The sequence below is a fragment of the Equus caballus genome, chromosome 29 (genome assembly GCF_041296265.1).
Source record: "Equus caballus isolate H_3958 breed thoroughbred chromosome 29, TB-T2T, whole genome shotgun sequence".
In the NCBI taxonomy this organism is placed as follows: Eukaryota; Metazoa; Chordata; class Mammalia; order Perissodactyla; family Equidae; genus Equus; species Equus caballus.
In genome coordinates, this window is record NC_091712.1 from 27,596,699 (window position 1) to 27,619,031 (window position 22,333).

The following is a 22,333-nucleotide window of genomic DNA, read 5'->3' on the forward strand; positions in this document are numbered from 1 at the left end:
TTCCGGCTCATAACTTTTTCTTAACGTAAAACTAATATTAGCATATAGAAACTTCATCAGAAGAAAAACTTGCTGTTAAAATGGATGCCAAACATAGAGCAAACAAAGCTTTAATATTTTTATAGAAAATTTTCTGGCTTCCTAAGAGTATTTCCATAAAAGATCAACATTTAATTTCTCATGCATGCTTGCATCTTATCCCTAAAAACTGTAATCATTTTTAATTATGTACATTTCTTTTATTCATTCTACGTGACCTATAATGCATTGATTTTTATATGCTTATTTATGGGCTCTGTACATCCTTTTTTATGCTTATCATGACAGTATTATAGATAGGTTTATATTATGCTGTGCAATATGGATAAAAGTGAGAAATTCAGTTCCCCAGGTGTTCAGTTAAAACAACTGCAAACATGCAGAACCTTCCAGAATACGTTCAAGACAGCCATTATGTGTTCTTTAGAATGACGTCACATCCAGGTTCTGCACTATTCTATTTCCATGTAACTGGCTCCCTGACACACAGGCCCTACAATAATTATTCTACATCCTTTTCCATTCTCTGTGATCACCCTTGTCCCTCTTGTTCCATCTTATTTAACATATGACTTTATCTTTGACAGTAAAGATATCTATACAATCAGGATAAATTCTCTTATATTTCATTCTCTCTACCTCAAATTATGTCCACTGTTCCTTTTCTCTTTTCTAGGGCTAATCTCATTTATGATCTTGACTCCTTATCAAACACTGTTCTTAGATTCCATGCCTTCATTTATTTCAAAGTTACACAACTTTTCCACATTCTTCAATCTCACATTTTCTCCTAACTCCTTTCTTATAACCTGCAGAAATAGCCAGGATGCCCCTCTTGATTTAAAACATAAACATATATTTATTTGCTTAAATTTCTCACTGTATATAATTTCACTCATCCTTTCCATGACCTTTCACACTTTTAAGCAGAAGACCCACAAATCTACAGCCACGATGAAATGCAAGGTTTATCTTCAAATGTTTGCTAAACATTCCACTTGGAATATGCAACCGTCATCTCAAAACAGCATTCCTAGAACAAACTCATCATTCACCTCTCCAAATGTGCTCTTCTCTCGAGATTATTGATTGATTTCATGGCATGAATCTTCTCTTTCTTTTTAAAAATTCAAGCTTTGGTGTTACCTTTGATCCTACATTCTTCATTTCCATATCCAATCTATCACCAATATCTGTAGATTCTCCCTTTGAAAACTTGTTTAATTCACTCCCTTCTTTGCACTTCCATAGCCCCTGTTCCAGATCCATTGGTTCAAGACTCTGGTTTATTTTAAGTCTCTTTTTCAGTGTAGCCTTCATCCTATCAATCTTACAAACCCAAATCACATTAATCATCTTTAAGACTGCCCTTGCATTATTTCTCTTGCTCAAAATATTCAGGTGTGCACATTGTTTGAAAATACTCTCCAAAATCTCTGGACTTGTATACAATACAATTTCCTTTGATGCAAAGTGTTTTTTAGGCTAAAATGGGTCTCACCTTCAAGATTGTCTCTACTCCAACCAAAATTTTTTGGAGAATTATCTCTTGAATAAAAACTGACTTTTTTCAACTTTTATATTTAGGAGTACTTCCCTCTCTTTTCGAATGTTTCTCTAGTGGGTGGATGCTCATTTGTCAGTCATTCCTTCCCTCTCTTGTTTAGGACAGAACTGCAATTTTATCTGAGTATTTACCTTCTTTCACTCAGACGCATATTTCAAGGGTGAAAGAGCCTCCTCCTCAGCTCCAGGGGTGGCTCATGGTTTATCTAAGCAATTGTGAAGCAATGTTCTCTCTGTTCTTGTCTTGATTAGTTTAGACATAGGTCTTGGGATGCAATTCTAGACAATAAGACTTACTGGGAAAAAGGCACCCAGAAAAATTTTTCCTTGTTCTTAAAAACAAACCGAAAAGAAGAAAATCTATTTGTACTTTCTCCAGGATATCATTGCAAAGATACGATGTATGGGACTGAAGAAATTATATGAGGAGCTGATTTTATAAGAAAGTCAGTTATCTGAAGACGGCAGAGCATAAAGAAGGAAGGGGTCTATACAGTTCTATACTTTTTATGACAAAAGTAATAAATTAACCAAGACTAGAGCTCCCTTGCTTTTGGACTTCTTGCTATTTGAGATAATATGTTTTCCTTATTGTCTGTATCTGTTAGAGATGTCTTTGGTTTCAAGTAACTGAAAACCCAAATAATAGTAGCTTAAACAGACAGGAATTAATTTATCTCAATTAACGATGTCAGGAAGTTGTCAGTTTAAGGCTGGCCTTGTGGTTCAACTACAATGTGTGGTTGTGAAGCACATACTGTCCATCTTTCCCTTCTGTTATCTTGTCATCCTCATGCTCATTCACTGTTGCAAGATGACCTCTGTACTTCCCAGTATCACAAATATTCAAGGCATTGAAAGAAATGGGAAGAGGAAAGGAAAAAATAGCTTTTTTTTTTATCCTGGTGCGTATTTTTTCTGAAAGAGATACTTTCTCAAAATTTCCACATATACCTCATTGGTCTTTGGTGGCTACAAGGAAGTTTGGAGAAGGGAGTATTTGTAGTTGGTCACAATGTTTCCCTAAATAAAACTGGAGATCTGTTTTTAAGGAGCAAAAAAAAAAAAATGGATAGGCAACTAACAATGACTATTATGCTGTCTAAACTGGTTGAGGTTGGAATTTCTGCTACAAGTATCTTAACATAATCTTCTCCATTCTATCTGGCAAATCATACTCTTGTTTGAATGTCCAATTCACGTCCTATCTCTCCCTTTCCAGACCACCTCAGTTCTCAGAGTCTATGTGTCTGTGTATTTTATGGCACTTAACAGCAATTATAGTTGTTACCACTATTTAGAAATATGAAATCCATTCATCTTTAGAAATCCATTACGTCTTTATTTTGCATTGTCATCTTAATTGTTATTTACCATTGAATTACTATAAACATTTTAACATCATCAGGTATTATAATTGAACTGCATTATATATACCATAAGTGGTTCCACACATAATTATTGATTGATGGATGATATGAAGACTTTGTAATATTTCTTGAAGATGAATATGTATCAGTATTTTCAAGACGGTTATTGCTTTAGAAATAATATTTTCCAAATTGTGATCTTTATCATGATCCCTTGAATGGATTTCAAATATCACTAACACTCTTTTAAACAACTGACATTTTCCCAGTGGTATAACATTCAGCCATGTAGTTGCAGGGTCAGTGTAAATATTGATCAACTAATGTAGTCTTTAAGAGATGGTTCCACAATTAGTTATTTATAATTCCTCATATCCACATATCCACCTTATTTTGTCATTCCATAATGCATAACACAGGAGTAGTAAATAGTTTCTCCTCATTGTGAAATGACTTCTTGGAGTGCTGCATTGAAAAGGATTTTGAAGGATCTGGGTAAGTGGAAAAGAATGACATACTGAATGATGTTTGTCACTGGTTGTAAGGGGAGGGAGAGAAAGTACCCACCCAAGTGCTATACATCCCTCGCCTAGAATACAAAGCACACAATATATGTTCTAGGTAATAATTTCCTTCCGTGAAAGAAGAGAGCACATTTTCTAATTTAACTGTTTCCAAAAGGAATTGATCTCATTTATTATAAACCTTGCATTTTTGCAACAGGAAGCAGAGATGCAAAAGAAAATTTTATCTTTGTTCATCACCTACAGCAAAAATTTAGTCATAAGGAATAGCTGCATTTATTTTCTGATAATATAAAGGACGTGTAAAAAAGACATTCACCATGACTAAAAATTTCAACAAAATATAAAAATACAAAATGGAAGAAACTAACATTATTAATCCCAGAAGACTGAACAAATATAACCTTTACATCGTTTCATTTAATTCTCAAAGCACTCTATAGGATGGGTGTTATTATATCTACTATATAGACGAGGAAAGTGAGTCTCCGAGAAGTTAAATAATTGCCAAACAAGTGAGGGTCAAAGTTAAAATGAAGACTTCATTTTGATAAACCCAAAGGTCAATTCTTTACTTATATTTCTCCAAAGGTCATTTTGAAAAGGTTGCAATTTATTCCGTACCCACAATAGATTATCTGACTGCAGGAATCCAGCCCTGGTGCCTGCAGTGTATCTGAACAACCATCAATAATAGTGATGAAGTCAATTCGCAGAATCAACATCACCTGTGTATCTATGTGTGCTGTGCAGTGTTCCTTTCGGATATGAACAAAGTCTATCAAGAAGTTTCAAAAAAAGTGACTATTTCACTTGTCGACATAATGCTTGTATTTTAATAAATTCAAATACTTCTTGCAGTTGTCCATCAAAGTTGTGGGTAACACTGACAGACACGAGTATGTAACTGAATTCAGTTTGTGAAAATCAAAACTGTTTTTGCGTATTTTTACACCAATACCTCAAATAGCTGTGGGAAAAATAAAAATCATATAAGGTGGTTGGAGAAGAAAAACGAGTGAAGCAAAAAGAACACAGGCAGCGTTCACACTTGAAAAACCAAAATGTCTATATATCTTTTAATGTTTCCTAAGCATATTTTTAAAATGAATATGCAGATGTACACACAGACACATGTTATGCTTCTTATGATAGCTCTTTGTATATTTTAAAATTAACCAGGAATCTTTTCATTTACTAACGACTATTTAAAAAACCAAAGAATATTATATTTTAATACATTTTTCTCCTTAGTTTTTTTTCCACAGTAGAAAGTAAAATTTTAAAGCCTAAGACAATGTCTTGTTCATTTTTATATATCCAATGTTTAGGAAGTTGTTGCTAGCCCATACCAGGAATAGGAATAAATGGAAGAGTACAATTTTGATATAAATATTTTCAATATAGCTACATCTTCAAATGAGAGGAAGATAATTTATTACTGGTAATAACTCGTCTATGTGCATATGACAGTTGTTCTTTCCTCCCACTGGATGATGTATGTCAATATAATCAATTCAAAGTATTTTTCCCTTGGAACCTTCAAAAATTTGGTCAAACTTTTGATGTTTTACCAGAGATTATTAAATGCTGTACTAGTTATGTCTTGAGGGGAAAATGTTGATTTCACAAATGTTTCAGAGCCCTGTTTTAGAACTCCATTGAAATCAGTTCATTACAATCAGTATCAAAGAATAAATTTTTTGGTGCACTTACAAAAAGCTAGAGGTATGAGGTCAGCAACATGGCAGAGTGAGTCGTTCCCTTTGTCTCTCTCCCTTTGAACTACAACTAAGTGGACATTCATTGACCATCAGAGTAAACCCACACAGCACAAAAGGATGCCTGAGAGACCCACACAGCTATCCATCTGAAGGTGGATTTACTGGCCCTCCAGGAAGTCGTAAAGATAGGTGAGGACTCCCCGCCCCTCCCTGGCAGTCCTGTACACATGCACCAATGCTTTACAGCCTGGCATGAGTGCCTATAGTACTGCTGTGCCCTGAAAGTGGGAACACACCCTGGGGTGACTGTAGGAAGAGGTGGTGGCAGCCCTTAGTCCACTCATGATTGCTTTCCCAGCATGGAGGAGCCCACTGTCCCCCTGTGGCCACGAGGAGTGGCCTGGCTCTGTCCCTGTGAGGTAGTGCTACCCACCGAGCACAGCGGCTGGTGGGACTGCAAGAAGGGGCACTGGTAGAGCTACACACTGGGGTGAGTGCACTCCCAGCCCATGCAAGTGACCATAGTACCACTGAGCCTCGAAAGTGGGAGTGCATCCTGGGGTGATTGTAGGAAGAGGTGGTGGCAGCCTGTGGCCCACTTGTGATCACTTTCCTGAGGGTGGGAGAGCCCACCATGTCCCAGTAGCCCCAAGGAGGGGCCCTGGCTCAGTCTCCATGAGGAAGCCCCACTCAACAAGCACAGTAGCTGTTGGGACCACAAGAAGAGGCAGGGGCAGATCTACATGCTGGGGTGAATGCATTCCTAGCCCAAGCAAGTACCCAAAGTACTGCTGCACCCAGAAAGTGGGAATGCACCCCAGAGCAACAGCAGGTAGAGGCAGTGGCAGTCCTTAGCTTGCTCTTGATCACTTTCCCAGAAGTGAGGGAGTCCACTGTGCTCCTGCAGCCCCAAGTAGTGGCCCTGGCTCAGATCCAGTGAGGAAGCCTGCCCACCAAGCATAGTCTACACACATGCCTGAACACTCTCCAGGCTGGCACAAGCACCCATAGTACCCCCACAACTTCCAGCAGACAGGGTGGGATCAGAAACTCAGCCCTTGATTCCCCCTAGCAGTAGCAGATGGAATCTGTGACCTAATACTACCATAAACGCACCAACAAAAGAGTAGTTCATCAAGCACCATAAGAAATTAGAGCAACAATTCAGACCAGAAGGAAAATGATAATTCTCCAGAAACCAACCCTGAAGGCAATGACAGAGAATTCAAAATAGCTGCATAAAGAAACTTGATGAGTTACAAGAAATATCACAAAGACAGTTCAATGGACTCAGGAATAAAATTAATGAGAGAAAGAATACTTCCCCAAAGAGATTGAAACTATATATATATATATATTTTTTAAAAAGCAGAAATCCTGGATATGAAAACACAATTTATAAAATAAAAAACAATCTAGAATTCTTAAAAGTTAGAGCTGATGTTATGGAGGAAAGAAATAGTGAGCTACAGGATAGAAATATAGAAATGTTACAGGTAGAGGAGGAGAGAGAGCTAAGATTTTTTAAAAATGAAAGGATGCTTTGAGAAATATCAACATAAGGATTATAGATATTCCAGAGGGAGAAGAGGGGGAGAAAGGAACAGAGAGCTTGTTGAAATAAATAATAGCTGAGAACTACCCAAACCTGGGGAAGGAACTGGATTTACAAATACATGAAGCTAAAAGAATGTCTAATTACATCAGTGCTAAAAGACCTTCTCGAAGGCATATAAAAATAAAATTGGCAAAAGTCAATGACAAAAAAATATTAAAGGCAGCAACACAGAAGAAAATAACCTACAAAGGAACCCCTATCAGGCTTTCAGAGGAATTCTCAGCAGAAACATTACAGGCTAGGAGAGAATGGAATGATATATTCAAAATACTGAAAGACAAAACTTTCAGCCAAGAAAACTCTATCCAGTGAAATGTTCCTTCAGATATGACAGAGAAATAAAAGCTTTCCCAGACAAAGAAAAGTTGAGGGAGTACATTGCCACCAGACTTCCCTTGTAAGAAATGATTAAAGATGTCCTCATACTAAAAATAAAAAGCAAAGGTCTACAAAGCTTTGAGCAAGGAGATAAATAGAAAATCAGAAAATTGCAGCTCTCTATCAGAATAGGGAAGCAAATACTCAACTATAATTTAAAACATAAAGGGAAGGAAAGCAACAAAAGTAACTATAAACACTTCAACTTAGTCACAAACTCACAACACAAAACAGAATAATTTGTGACAATAATAACTGAGAAGGAGAAGAGGAAAGAGATGGAAACTGCTTAGGTTAATGGAGATAAGAGGCTTTGAGAAAATGGACTATTTCATCTATGAGATCTTGTATACAAACCTCACGGTAACCACTAAACAGAAAATCAGAGTAGCGCCACAATTCATAAAAAGAGAGAAAGCTCCTGAGAAAACCACCAAAATGAAATGGCAGTCAGAAATACAAAGGAAGAGAAACAATGAAAACAGAACAACTGAAAACAAGAGATAAAATGGCAGTAGTAAGCCCTCATATATCAATAATCACTCTAAATGTAAATGGATTGAATTATCCAATCAAAAGATACAGAGCAGCCGGATGGATTAAAAAAAAAAGACGTAACAGTATGCTGCCTCCAGGAAACACATCTCAGCTCTAAGACAAACAGGCTCAAAGTGAAGGGATGAGAGATGATACTTCAAGCAAATGGCAAACAAAAGAAAGCAGGTATTGCCATACTTATATCAGACAAAGCAGACTTCAAGTTAAAAAAGACAATGAGAGACAAAGAGGGGCAGTATATAATGATAAAAGGGACATTCTACTAAGAGGACATAACACTTATGAATATATATGCACACAACACAGGAGCACCAAAGTACATAAAGTAAGTATTAACAGACCTAAAGAGAGAAATTAACAGCAACACAATAATAGTAGGGAACTTCAACACCTCACTTACATCAATGAACAGATCATCCAGACAGAAAGTCAACAAGGAAATATTGGATTTAAAGGAAACACTTGATCAGATGGATTTAATAGATATATAGAGATCATTCCATACAAAAACAGCAGTCTTCTCAAGTACACACAGATCATTCTCAAAGATAGACCATATGTTGGGAAACAAGGCAAGTCTCAATACATTTAAGAAGACTGAAATCATCTCAAGCATCTTTTCCACCCACAATGCTATGAAACTAGAAGTGAACTACAAGAAAAAAACTGGGAAAGTCAAAAATATGTGGAGACTAAACAACATGCTACTGAACAACCACTGGATCAATGAAGAAATCAAAGGAGAAATTAAAAAAATACCCATAGACAAATGAAAATGAAAATACAACATACCAACTCTTATGGGATGAAGCAAAAGTGATCATTGGATGGAAATTCATAGCAATATAGGCCCACCTCAACAAACAAGAAAAATCTCAAATAAGTATTCTTAAATTGCACTTAAAGGAACTAGAAAAAGAAGAACAAACAAAGCCCAAAGTCAGCAGAAGAAGAGAAATAATAAACATCAGAGCAGAAATAAATGAAATACAGACTGAAAGAACAATAGAAAGGATTAATGAAACTAAGAGCTGGTTCTTTAAGAAGATAAACAAAATAGACAAACCCTTAGCCAGACTCACTAAGAAAAGAAGACAGAAGGCTCAAATAAAAAAAATTGAAATGAAAGAGGACAAATTACAACAGATACCACAGAAATACAAAGGATTATAAAACAATACTATGAAAATCTATATGCCAACAAATTGGATGACATAGAAGAAATGGACAAATTCTTAGACTCATACAATCTCCCAAAACCAAATCAAGAAGAAATAGAGAGGGAGCTGGCCAAGTGGCATAGTTGTTAATTTCACGCACTCTGCTTTGGTGGTTCAAAGTTTGCAGATTTGAATCCTGGACACAGACCTACACACCGTTCATAAAGCCATGTACTAGTGGCATCACACATACAAAAATAGAGGAAGATTGGCACAGATGTTAGCTCAGCAACAATCTTCCTCAAGCAAAAAGAGGAAGATTGGCAACTGATGTTATCTCAGGGCCAATCTTCTTAATCAACCAATCAACCAACCAATAAAAAAAGAAGAAATAGAGAATCTGAATAGACCAGTCACAAGTAAAGAGATTGAAACAGTAATCAAAAACCTCCCCAAAACCAAAAGTCCAGGACCAGATGGTTTCTCTGGAGAATTCTACTAAACATTCAAAGAAGATTTAATACCTATCCTTCTCAAAGTATTCCAAAAAATTGAAGAAGACAGAACACTTCCTAACTCATTCTATGAAGCCAACATCACACTGATAACAAAACCAAACAAGGACAACACAAAGAAGGAATATTACAGGCCAATATTGCTGATGAACATAGATTTAAAAATCCTCAACAAAATATTGGCAAAGTGGATACAGAAATACATTAAAAGGACCATATACCACGATCAAGTGGGATTTATTCCAGAGACACATGGATGATTCAATATCTGCAAATCAATCAACGTGATAACCACATTAACAAAATGAGGAATAAGAATCACATGATCATCTCAATAAATGCAGAGAAAGCATCTGACAAGATCCAACATCCATTAATGATAAAAATTCTCTATAAAATGGGTATAGAAGGAAATTACCTCAACATAGTAAAGGCCATATATGACAAATCTACAGCCAATATCATACTCAATGGGAAAAAACTGAAAGCCAATTGTCCCGAGAACAGGAACAAGACAAGAGTGCCCACTCTTACCACTCCTATTCAACATAGTACTGGAGGTTTTGGCCAGAGTAATTAGGCAAGTAAAAGAAATAAAAGGAATGCAAATTGGAACAGAAGAAGTGAAACTCTCTCTGTTTGCAGACAACATGATTCTATATATAGAAAACCCTAAAGAATCCATCAGAAAAATATTAAAATAATCAACAACTACAACACAGTTTCAGGGTACAAAATCAGCTTAGAAAAATCAGTTGCATTCTATACACTAAAAATAAACTAGCAGAAAGAGAAGTCAAGGATACAATCCAATTTATAATCGAAACAAAAAAATAAAATATCTAGGAATAAACTTAATCAAAGAGGTGAAAGACCTATACACTGAAAACTATAAGAAATTATTGAAAGAAACTGAAGATGACATAAAGAAATGGAAAGATATTCCATGCTTATGGGTTGGAAGAATAAACATAGTTAAAATGTCTATACTACCTAAAGCAATCTACAGAGTCAATGCAATCCCAATCAGAATCCCAGTGACATACTTCATGGAAACAGAACAAAGAATCCTAAAATTTATATGGAACAACAAAAGACCTTGAATAGCTATAGCAATCCTGAGAAGAAAGAACAAAGCTGGAGGCATCACAATCCCTGACTTCAAAATATACTACAAAGCCATAGTAATCAAAACAGCATGGTACTGGCACAAAGACAGACACACAGATCAACAGAACAGAATCAAAAGCCCACAAATAAAACCACACAACTATGGACAGTTAATCTTTGACAAGGGACCCAAGAATATACAATGGAGAAAGGAAAATCTCTTCAATAAATGGTGCTGGCAAAACTGGAGAGCCACATGCAAAAGAATGAACGTAGGCCATTATTTTACACCATACACAAAAATTAATTCAAAATGGATTAAATACTTGAATGTAAGACCCAGAACCATAAAATTCCTAGAAGAAAATATACGCAGTACACTATTTGACATTGGTCTCAGCAACATCTTTTCAAACACCATGTCTCCTAGGGCAAGAGAACAGAAGAAAAAAGTAACAAACAGGACTGCATCAGACTAAAGAGTTTTAATTTTGCAAGATAAAAAAAGTTCTGGGGATGGATGATGGTGACGGCAGCACAACAATGTGAATGTACTTAATGCCACTCAACTGTTCATTTAAAAATGATTGGACCCAGCCCCTGGCCGAGTGGTTAAAGTTCCGTGTCCTCTGCTTCAGCAGCCTGGGTTGGTGGGTTTGGATCCCAGGCATGGACCTACTCCACTCACCAGCCATGCTTTGGAGGTGTGCCATATACAAAAAAATGGAGGAAGATTGGCACAGACATTAGCTCAGGGCTAATCATCCTCAACAAAAAGAAAATAAAAAAGAGGAGGACTGGCAATGGATGTTAGCTCAGGGTGAATCTTCCTCAGCAAAATAACCAAAAAATTAAAATGGCAAATTTTACAGTCTCTACATATCTACCAGAATTTAAAAAAATATAAACACAAAAAAAGAGAAAATTAACACATCAGAAGCATTGTCACTATAAGATCCTGAGGAATAAAAATGATATTGAGCTAAAAATAAAACCTTAAACATGACTTGTATGGTGTCCCTTCTCTGTGTATGTGCACCATTTTCCCATTGAGAGGTGGAGTCTAGTCACTTTCTCTCTCTGAATCTAGGTTAGACTTTGTTATTTGCATGACCATTAGGAAGAGGCAGGAGTGACATTCTGGAACTTCTGAGGCTCAATCTTACTATTTTTCCTGAGGCTCTTGGAATGCTTGTTCTTGGAGCCTTCACTTGGTAAAAGCCAATCCCCTACGCCAGATGTCTGACTATCCTGTGACAGCCGTGTTATAGAAAGCCCAAGACACATGGATTGCCCTGGAGGATGAGATTCTATGTCAAGCCAGATAGAGAAACCAAAGAGTACCAATGTGCCAAATATGGAGGGGACAAAGCCATCTTGGAAGTGATCCTCCAATTCCAGCTGTACTTGTTTGAGCCACATGGATCAGAGATAAACTGCCTAGCTGATTCCTTTCTGAATTACAGAGCCACAAGATTGGGAGCAAAACAAAACTTGTTTAGGCCACTAACTTTCAGGGTAGTTTGTTATGCAGCAAACGCTAACTGCAACAGGTAGCCTGTATGGTATTAAGATTCCATATGAATGAGCATTCAGTAAGATATATGAGGGCCGGCCCCAGTAACCTAGTGGTTAAGTACAGCATGCTCTGCTTCAGCAGCCTGGGTTCAGTTCTTGAGCATGGACCTACACCATTCATCAGTGGCCATGTTGTGGCAGCAGCCCACATACAAAATAGAGGAAGACTGGCAACAGATGTTAGCTCAGGGTGAATCTTTCCCAGCAAAAAAAAAAAAAGATACATGAAGAAAAATTCTTTGGATTTAAATATGTGCTTAAAATTACATACTTGGTTTTATGTATGACTTTGAAAAATCACTCGAATGAAAGGTTAAACAAAAAATCAATGTGCCTCATCTAGTCCTCTTTTCCAGTGTAGTGTAATTGATAAGAATTTATCATTAAACTAATATTTATTCAAAACAGTCATATATAGCTTCATCTATAAAATCAACTATTTTTTGGAAAAAGGAATGGAAATAGTAATGAAAATCAATGAAGAAACACACACTGCTAGCACAGTTTCTGACAATTTTAATTCTGACTTCACACACAGTTCTATACAATGATATGATGGAAAATTTTTGTAACATGGTTTGCTGTAGATTTGTTGCAGTTTTTAGCATGAGGATAAAAAAGATGAGAGGGATGCCCTTGAATATTTGCACAGAGAAGTTGGAAAATGTTTTGGCTATTCTAAATCTTCTCTAGTGCATGAAAAGAACATTTCTCCTCTGTTATCAATGCTAGTATGTTACTCTCCAATAAAGTGGAAATCTGAGCTCAACTGGCAGGATTAGAACAGACACATATGCTTACCACAGTGAGCTTCATCAGACCTGTCAGAGCAGTCTGGTTTGTAGTCACAGACAAGCTGGGATGCAATGCACTTTTTGTTGTCACACAAGAAATCAGTGGCTTCTGGGCAAATCTCAGAAGTCTCTCCCACTGGAGGAAAAACAAAACAACAAACAAAAGCATTATTTTATAATATTTTCATTAAATTTTAACATTTCTTTTAGTTGTCTTATAGATTATACCCTATTAAATAAGTTAGTGATTTTAATCATTGTCTAAGGCAGATTTCTAGACAACTCTCCTCTCTCAGTCCCACTTCCAATTGTTCAGCAAGTTTTAAAGACTGTACTTTCAAAATATCTTTTAATCAGTGAAGGGCTGACCCTTCTCTATTACCTAAACCCAAATTCCTAACCAAGGCCTTAAAAATCTTTTGTTTTGGTTCCAGCTTAGTTTTCCAGTCTCAGTTTCTGCAACTCTTCTCATAAACACCTGCAGTTAAGCTATATCCTCGGACTGAAGGTTTCACATTTGCTCATCGCTTTTCCATGTGAACATGTAGGCTGCTTCCTTTAACTGCACTGACCGTTCACTCTTACGCTCCTAGTGGTCTGCTTAATCTCAAGACGCAAGGAAATTCTTTCTCTTTCTATTTTTGCCTTGCCTTTCTCTTTGTCATCCAAGCTCCGTGTTGGACCCTCCCTGTTTCATGTCATCTAGGAACCTTTCATTCTCATATTAAACACTTACCACCTCATATAAGACTGTTTACATGTGTGTCCATTCAGACTCTAAGTCTCTTAGAAACAGAAGTTTTTAATGTGTTTTCTTGGGCTTAACACAGTACCTAATATGTAGCTTGTGCTTTGCATATGTTGGTTATAATAAGTGAAGACATAATGATTTCATCTAAAGGGGACTTACAAAAGTGAATTGACATAGAATTTTCAAAGCAATTCACATATCTGAATATCATTTCGGCTGATATGAAGTCTAATGATAACACTTCACAGCTCCAAGGTGATATACATTAGAGACCTAAAATTATCTTTTATCAAGTTCAACAAATTAAATAAAGCTCGGCAATTCCTTTGATACAAAGGTTATTATAGATTCAGGCTGGTGTGCCTGAGTTGGGGGCAAGTTACTCAAGGTTAGGCAGCATTTCTGTGGAGGAAAATAGTAAAACTATAGATTTGAGAAAAGTGCATTTCCATAGCCTTTGAATCATCCCCATAATACAATAGCTAAAACCTGAACAATTTCCAGAAATAATTTATCAGTAAAATATAGTCTAAATATAAGGACTGAAGATACGGCATCTAAGACAACAAATATTTCAACTATGGGCATCAGTAAGATGAAGAATTAAAAGGTCGTGTCCATCGAGTGGTTTAGAATCTTTGCCACATAATTTTAATTGACACTAGTGAGAATTTACAGGTAATCCAGAGCAGTATGTGGACATTATTTAGTATGCAAGACTATGCATTGGAGATTATTTTATTTTTCTATGCCATAGGCTATGGAGCCATATAATTACTCCACAGAGGAAATGTGCTTTGACTTATAATCTAAATAATTGGTTCTTTAGTTTTAAAAAATGTGACTAAAATAGACTACATCTTTAAATGAGGCTTATTTCTTTAACAATAGAGAATAGCAAAGACATGAAGAGAAATCAAGTCAGTGGTTTGAACTGCAATAAACTGAACAATGAATAGACTTTCTACGGTATACAGGTTGCACCAAGAAAAAATAAAAAGAGCCTACAATTCTAAGAAAAGTAGATCCTCTTTAAGACAAGAATATAGTGGTCAGACTGTTATCAAAAACATGGTAAATAGAAAAAGGAGATTATGTTAGTGAGAATGTCTTGTACTTGTTTAGCCATTTCCAATTTCTTCCTTCAGTCAAAAGGACAAAAGCAGTACCTATTAACCTGGTTGACAAATATATAAGATGAAAGATAATATCACATATTCTATATTTAATGATATAAGAAGGGAAAGAACATTGGTGCTCATAATGGAGAGTTGAAGATAATCTGGCTGACAGAATATGGCATATGAAAAACACGAGATTAAATATTTTAGTTAAAAAAAATGTTGACAGAGGTCTGAAGATCTATAGCTAAAACATGATAAATTGAAAAATCCTAGAAAGAAAAAAGGCTTGCAAAATAATGTAGCCATAAGAAATGTTAGTCCAATAAAAGCATTTGGTATATATAGGACTAATCTACCACGGATTTGGAACACACTGTCACCAAGTTGAAAGTGATGCCAATTGAAAACCAGCTTTATTCAGCTTTGAAACAAAATTTACAGTAAAGAAGTCCTAGACCCTATACATTTCTATTTGGATTAAAATAGTTTTGCCCACAGGGTTCATTACACAGAACTAGACGTAATCATTCTATAGATTATATTTGCAGGCAAACACTTGTTTTATCAACTTCTTCAAGTGATGATATTTAATATGTGCTGAGATTTCAGGCAGTAAATTTCACATGGGCGCACGTTTTTGAGAACCTTCATTTCTCATACAGAATACCCTAACAACACGAAGGACATAAAAGACATACTGGGCACACTCCCCACCTTGAAGACCAGGTTATTTAGTTGGTAATGTTATGTCTCCTTAGGCTCTTCTTCACTGTGACAGTTTCTCAGAGTTTCTTTGTTTTTTGGCGGGGGCGAGAGGGGGTTGGTTTGGAGAGGAAGATTGTTGCTGAGCTATCTCTACCAATCTTCCTCTATTTTGTATGTGGACGCCTGCACAGCATGGCTTGATGAGCAGTGTGTAGGTCTGTGCCCAGGATCCGAACCTGTGAATCCCAGGCCTCCAAAGCAGAGTGCACAAACTTAATCGCTATTCCAGCAGGCCGGCCCCAGATTTTCCTTGCTTTTGATGATTTACAACTTAGAGAATCCTGGTCAAGTATTTTGTACTCCGCCTTTCTATTAGAAGTTGTCTGATTTTTTTCCCCTCGTGATTAGATAGGATTATGGAATTTGGCGAGGAAGACTACAAAAGTAAAGTGCTATTTCCATCACATCATGACAAAGGTACATGGTATTGATCTGATTTGTCACCGTTCATGTTGACCTTGTTCACCTGGCTGATGTAGTGCTTGTCATGTTTCTCCACAATAAAGTTACTTTTTTCTATCCCTTTCCATACTATATTCTTTTGAAGGAAGTCATGATGTGCAGACCACACCTGTGGAGTGGTGGTCTATGCTCCCCTTCTTGAGGGCAGAGAATCTACATAAATTATTAGGATTTCTTAGGCATGAGAGAGCTATCTTTTCTCTCCCATTTCTTTACCTAGTAATTTATTTATATCAATATGGACTCAAGGATATTTATTTTATAGTTTGAGTCATGATGCCATGCTACTTTATTTTAGTGCTCAACCTGTTCCAGCTTTGGCCAAAGGGAGCTCTTTCAGTTGGCTTCCACGTCCTTTTGACATAACTTCATCAATATGTGCTTTTATTTGGCACCTTATATCACTTAATTTTAGCACCATAAGTTGCGTCAGGTTCATCTCAGATATTTCCTGACCCAGTCCTAGAATCAGCCATCAGCCTATCTCCAATGAGCCTTGGTTCCTTTCACTGGAGAAAGCTATCAGAAACCAAGATCTGAGTACTAGGCTTCTCCTTGCTACTGGGGTGTCATTGTTTCTATGCTATGATAACTTGAAGAGTCATGCCATTTTTCAATTATGGAAAAAATCAATATTCTCTCTTTAAATAATATCTTTCTCTAAGTCTGTGGGCTCTACTTCTTGAAATCCCATTAGAAAAATGTAGGATTTACTCATTCTATCCTCAATGTTTCCTAATCTCCGTTTCACATTTTTCTCTCTTTTCCTTCTGTGTTACATTCTGGTGAATAAGCTCACAATTATCTGATGATTTAGTCTTCAGTTGTGTCTCTAATCTGTTTAACTTTTCACTTATAATTTTATTCATTTCTAGAAGTTAAATTCAATTATTTTTATTTAGTATCCTGTGTATTCTTTCTTGATGCTTTCCTTTCTCTGTATTATGATCACAATAGCATATGGTCCCAACAGCATAAATTTACACTGGCTTCTGCACTGTCCATGAGTTTTAATGGTTCTAGAAATGTTAATATTAATTTGTGGTTTTGGAGTTCTCATTCTCACACCATTTACTATCCTATATGTGGTGTGGCACAAGTTTAGGGTTTGGGTTTCGCATTAGTAGGTCCTGTTGTGTTTATCTGTTTTTCTTTAATTTTTTCCAAATCCTGGACAGACAGCAACTTTCTTTAAGGATTCCCTGGAAAGGACCAGGCTTTATGCAAAGGGTTCATGTCTGGTTCTTCTGTTCTCATATAGGATTAAACAATCCAGTGCCCAGATACCATATTCTATATCCAGGTCCCCAAATCCTTTAGGCTACTTGGAAGTGAGCTTCCACCTATGATCTATGTTTTGATTCTCTTTTTTTGGTTCTGGGACTGGTAGATTTTTCTCCTCCTCTTTAAGTTTCAGTTTAATAAGTGCTTTTTAAAAGTATTTTTATGTTTGTAGTTAAGTGGGAAGCATATCCTATGACATGATTTTATTAATTCTCTTGTAGTCTAATTTTCAACCTAAATTTAATGTTTAAAAACTGTTAATATCTTACATCATGAATTCTAAAAATAACTTCAAGAAAGCCCTATAAAATAATTTTTTCCAAATAATGCTCCTTATTTAATATAAACTTTAAGCTACTTGCACTTTGTCCAATAGCAGGTCTGTTCTTAAAAACAACCCCTCTGAAATTGGCATACCACTCTTTTTTCCTTTATGTTCATATAAAAGTCAACACATATGAACATCTGAGTGCATTCATTGAAACAGAAACATTGAGATGTACTGGTAGCAGCTAGCAGAGGGAACTTTTCCATAAACATGGTTTCTTTTTACTTGTTAATATATGGATTTTCCTTGTCATTTGTCTGTTTTGATTTGTTGGTAAAATATCTTCTGATAGTTTTTATTGTAGGCATGTTTCAAAAGTTTTACCGTTCTCAGTAAAAGCTTACCTCTAATTAAAGCTGGTGACACTGGAGAGTAAATATGTATTGAGAATGGGAGTTCAAATATGTGAACCAAAATAATGAGCTGAACTTCCATTCTTGCAAAAGCACCATAAACCTAGGTAAGCCATTTAACATTGATCTCTAAATGAAAATAATTATAATCGCTCCTCATACAAAGTATATATGTTTACCTCTAGTGACATCATCAATTAAGAATCTTTATTTATCCAACCTAGAAATATATATTCAACAACTGTGACACCATGGTGGATATTGTGACAGTTCTCACCTTCAAAGAATTTACAATCTGGTGGTAAAAACTTATTAGGAAAAGAGTATGTGTAGTGCTATAACCAAAGATATTTATGGCTTGCTCTCAGAGGACAATAAAAAGTAGCCCTAGCTTGTACTGGTATGTTAATATTTAAAGCATTTATTCAGTTGATGGTCTTTCAAAGCACCTATCACCTCAGCTAGTCATTGAGCCAGTTGGAAAGATAGACCAGACCACTCAACTGGGAGGAAGCAGTTCCTTTATGAATTTCCTCATAAAACTACATTCTCCTCAGTTTCCTTATCAAGTAAATTGGGCAACATATTGCAAACATGGAAGATTCAGATTTATTTGGAGGATGAGCAACATTTGGGATAAAAAAAAAAAAAGGAAGGAAGCTCAAGAAGAAAGAGTTTGGAAAAGATCCCGCACCCCAAATCTTCCGTCACAGATGAGCTGCTTATTTCATTTGAGTGCTCTCTTGTTCGAGAAATACGATCAGGGGCAAGTTTGCAAACAAACGGAAATCTCAATGCTGCTGATGACAATATCATATGACCAGTGTTTTCCAAGTTCCAGAAAATAACAATATTTTTCATATTTTCTATTCAGCATGAGCCTCTAAAGCTATTTCATGTTAGAAAAATTGCTAGGTTTTAAGAAGGTCAAGGCACATATCAGACAGCTGATAACAACACATCTGAAACTGTAGCCTTAGTGATCTCAGTGACAGCGAAGTTCAGTGTGTGTCAAAATTATCAGAATTGTTATCACAGTCACTGGACCATGCCTTCGTGTACAGCAGGAGCTGAGGGAAATACTAAAATGTGATCCGCTTGTAATACACAGAGGCAAGGCTCACGCTAAATGGAAAATACCCTAAAGATCAATGGCTCATGTTTTTAAACAAAAAGGTGATTTTATAAACTGCATCTATATTTGTTTGAGAGAAAAATTAGATACACAAACCTCTTTTTTCAGACATGAAACATAGATTTTTATCTTTAATTTTTAAAAAATCTGGACATATTTTAAATGTCCTGTTTTCTTTGTGGATTCTCCATGTAAAGTAAGGACAATAGATTGCTGAATCTCAGGCTATATATACATCAAATCATTGGACTGAAGGTTTGGACAAAAACATTTTTAGAAGGGCTGGGAAGAAGAAAGAGGAAATAAGAAGACAATAAAACAACAACAACAAAACTCAGAACAGATGTACCTGACAAAGGCATGAAGAGATATTTCTAGTGGTTTAGTGATCCAGAAGTCCTCATCCACTCCTCACTTATTTTCACTTCCTAATACTCCACTAAAAGAACTCTCGCTCAGTTATCTGATAATTTCCTAGCTACTATTTTAGAAGAAATATCAACTCTTTCCATTCTAGACTTTACTGCAGCATCTGACAAGCCAAAAATGCCTTCCTTTGTGTAACCCTCAATTCCTTTAGCTCACTGGCATCATATTCCTACTACCCCACCATCTCTTAACACTTCTCCTCTCTTGGCTCCTTTTCCAGTCCAGGCCACTAAGTGCTAGAGAGCAAATTGTGACCCTGATTCATTTTCCTTTGCTCTTCCTTAGGTGTCATATTTACAGTCATGGTTTTATCTGTCACCTGGGGGCTGATGAACTAACACCTACATCTCAATGTGTACCTTTTCCTGAGTTTAGACACTTATGATACATTTTCAGTTGTATTGCTCTACAACATATCAGACATACTAAACATGACAAAAAATGCACACACTTTCTTCTCTTTTTATCTTTCTTTATTTCTTGCCTCACGACAAACCTCACAATGCCATCTCTGGATGGTCCACAGAAGAATAACATCTTTTTTCACCTATTTTTGCCTTTACTCAAGTTTTTATGTACTCATTCTTCCTCAGCCATGTGGTGAAGATGGCTGGCCATTTACAACATATTATCGATCTTCTATAGTGTACAGGTTTTGCTGGGTAGTGACTACTCAGATGCTCAGACAGGCACTTCATTTCTCAACTCCATCTGCAGCTACCTGGGGCCATAAGGGTGTGTTCTGACCAGTGGAATGTGAGTGAAAGTGATATGCACCACTTCCAGGTGAAGCCATACACACTTCCTCACACTGTTCGACATGCTCTTTTCTTCGCTCGGTTGGAGAGAAAAGTGGTGATCACGAGAGGAAACTTGAAGGCCACAGACTGAAAATCTGCCTGGGTCCCTGAGTAAATGCATGAGAAAAGCCGCCCCACCAATCTGTTCATCTGCCAACTACTGTAAAGTGGATGAGAAATGAACTCAAATTGTGATCCATTTTTGATCAACTTGTTACAGCAGTAGCCTAATATAATGTAACCGAACACAATGATGATGATGATGATGACGATGGTGACTCTGACCCTTATGAGGAATTGCTTACGTCTCATCCAGTTTAAGCACATTACATGTATTAACTAGTTTCATTCTAAAGATAGTTCCATAAAGCAGGTAGTGCAACTTGTCTGATTACGTAAATTACTGAAGTTCACACAGCCACTTACAGCAAAGCCAGCATTCAGCTTTGACTACACAGCCTTTACTCTTAACCAATAAACCCCATACGTCCTCTCATCCTGCTCAAATGTCCAATCATATAAGCCACAAGTTGTGTTATTTCTTCCAAGGCGCATTTATCTAGCCAGCTCTCTTGGTGCCCTTGATAATCTCAATTATAGCACATGGCACTGAAAGACAGTACAATGATACATTTTCTGTTGGATTTACCTACCATACAACAGATAAAGTAAACATGCTCCTCCTGAAAAAAAAGCAAGAGTACTTAAAAGAAGGAAGTATACTATATTTATTGCTACATCCCTAATATACAACAGAGAGCCCAGGCATCTTTTGGTGATTAAGTAATATTTCCCGAACTGTTTTTAAATTTGGTAAAACTGCCCAGACTTGACCACTACAATCAGAACTAGGTGGCTGTTCAAATATGAAATAAATTCTAAACATGCTATGACTACTAAGGACTAAGGACTGCATTTAATGAATTTAAAATACAGTGGGCAAAATCATTCCTACCAAACTTTGCAGTTAAAAGTGGTTATAAGAAAACTGTCAACTATATTGAAAACTGGCCATAGAATAAACAGGCTGTGTGATAATTATTGTCACTGCCGAAGATAATTTCTGAGATGCAACATATTCTGTGAGTTTGATAGTCTCGCAGCAAATGATGTAATTTATTGGTTGCTACACAGAGAAGAAGGCCTATGGTGTGAGATGACATGTGGCAGAAAGCAAAGATAATCTAAAGGGAAGTGGGCCAAAGCAACATAGAGTGTTGAGATAATAAATGCTCTTTTTAATGAACACAAGTTTGGTATGAGACATAAAATTGTAAGGAAAGGAAACAGAAATCACCCGAGGAAATCGTGATCATCATTAACAAGTAGCCTTTCATTAAGGATGCTTGTCTACATGCTAGATTCCAACTCTAACTGGAAGAAGATCCATGATGGATGGGAGATGTCATGTGTTCAGGCCTAATTAAAATTTTCGAATTGCTATATTAAGAGGAGAGCGCACACTTGGCTCAAGGTTTATCTATGCTCCACTGGAGGTGAAATTGGCACAGTAAAGCACCAGTGTCATGTCTATCTGATGGGAATGAAAAAAGAAGGCCGATTCAATTGCTTATTTAGCATTTGTCTCACACTACTATTTCCCTTCCCTTTCTTTTGCTCAGGTAACTTTTGCATAAGGTTTATACTGAAGCATTTGCTGACTGGTTCAAAATATTAATACATAGTAGGGATATGTGCTTCCTTAAATATATTATGTAATAAATAATTGATTCATTTTGACCAAATTGAAAACAACTATTTTTATATATCTCACCAACCGAGTTATCAATTATTGTGTTAGTTTATTTCTTTATTTTACAACCACTATGGAGTGATAGAATAATCACTAAACCGAGAACCAATAAGCCTTATTTCTGTTCCCACATTCATAAAACCTCCCAGTAACCTGTATTGAAACCATTCAAACACTCCAGATTGCTAAGGTCTTTCCACTCTAAAATCCCATGG

At 36.4% G+C, this 22,333-nt stretch overlaps 1 protein-coding gene across 1 annotated transcript in view; it reads right to left on the reverse strand.

Annotated features, from left to right (window-relative positions):
* The window catches only part of MALRD1 (MAM and LDL receptor class A domain containing 1), a 653,802-nt gene that overhangs the window by 197,882 nt on the left and 433,587 nt on the right, over positions 1-22,333 (reverse strand). Inside the window, exon 31 of the mRNA XM_023631939.2 lies at positions 12,942-13,070. Within this exon, the coding sequence (XP_023487707.2) occupies positions 12,942-13,070 (129 nt within the window). The remainder of the gene's footprint in view (positions 1-12,941; positions 13,071-22,333) is intronic.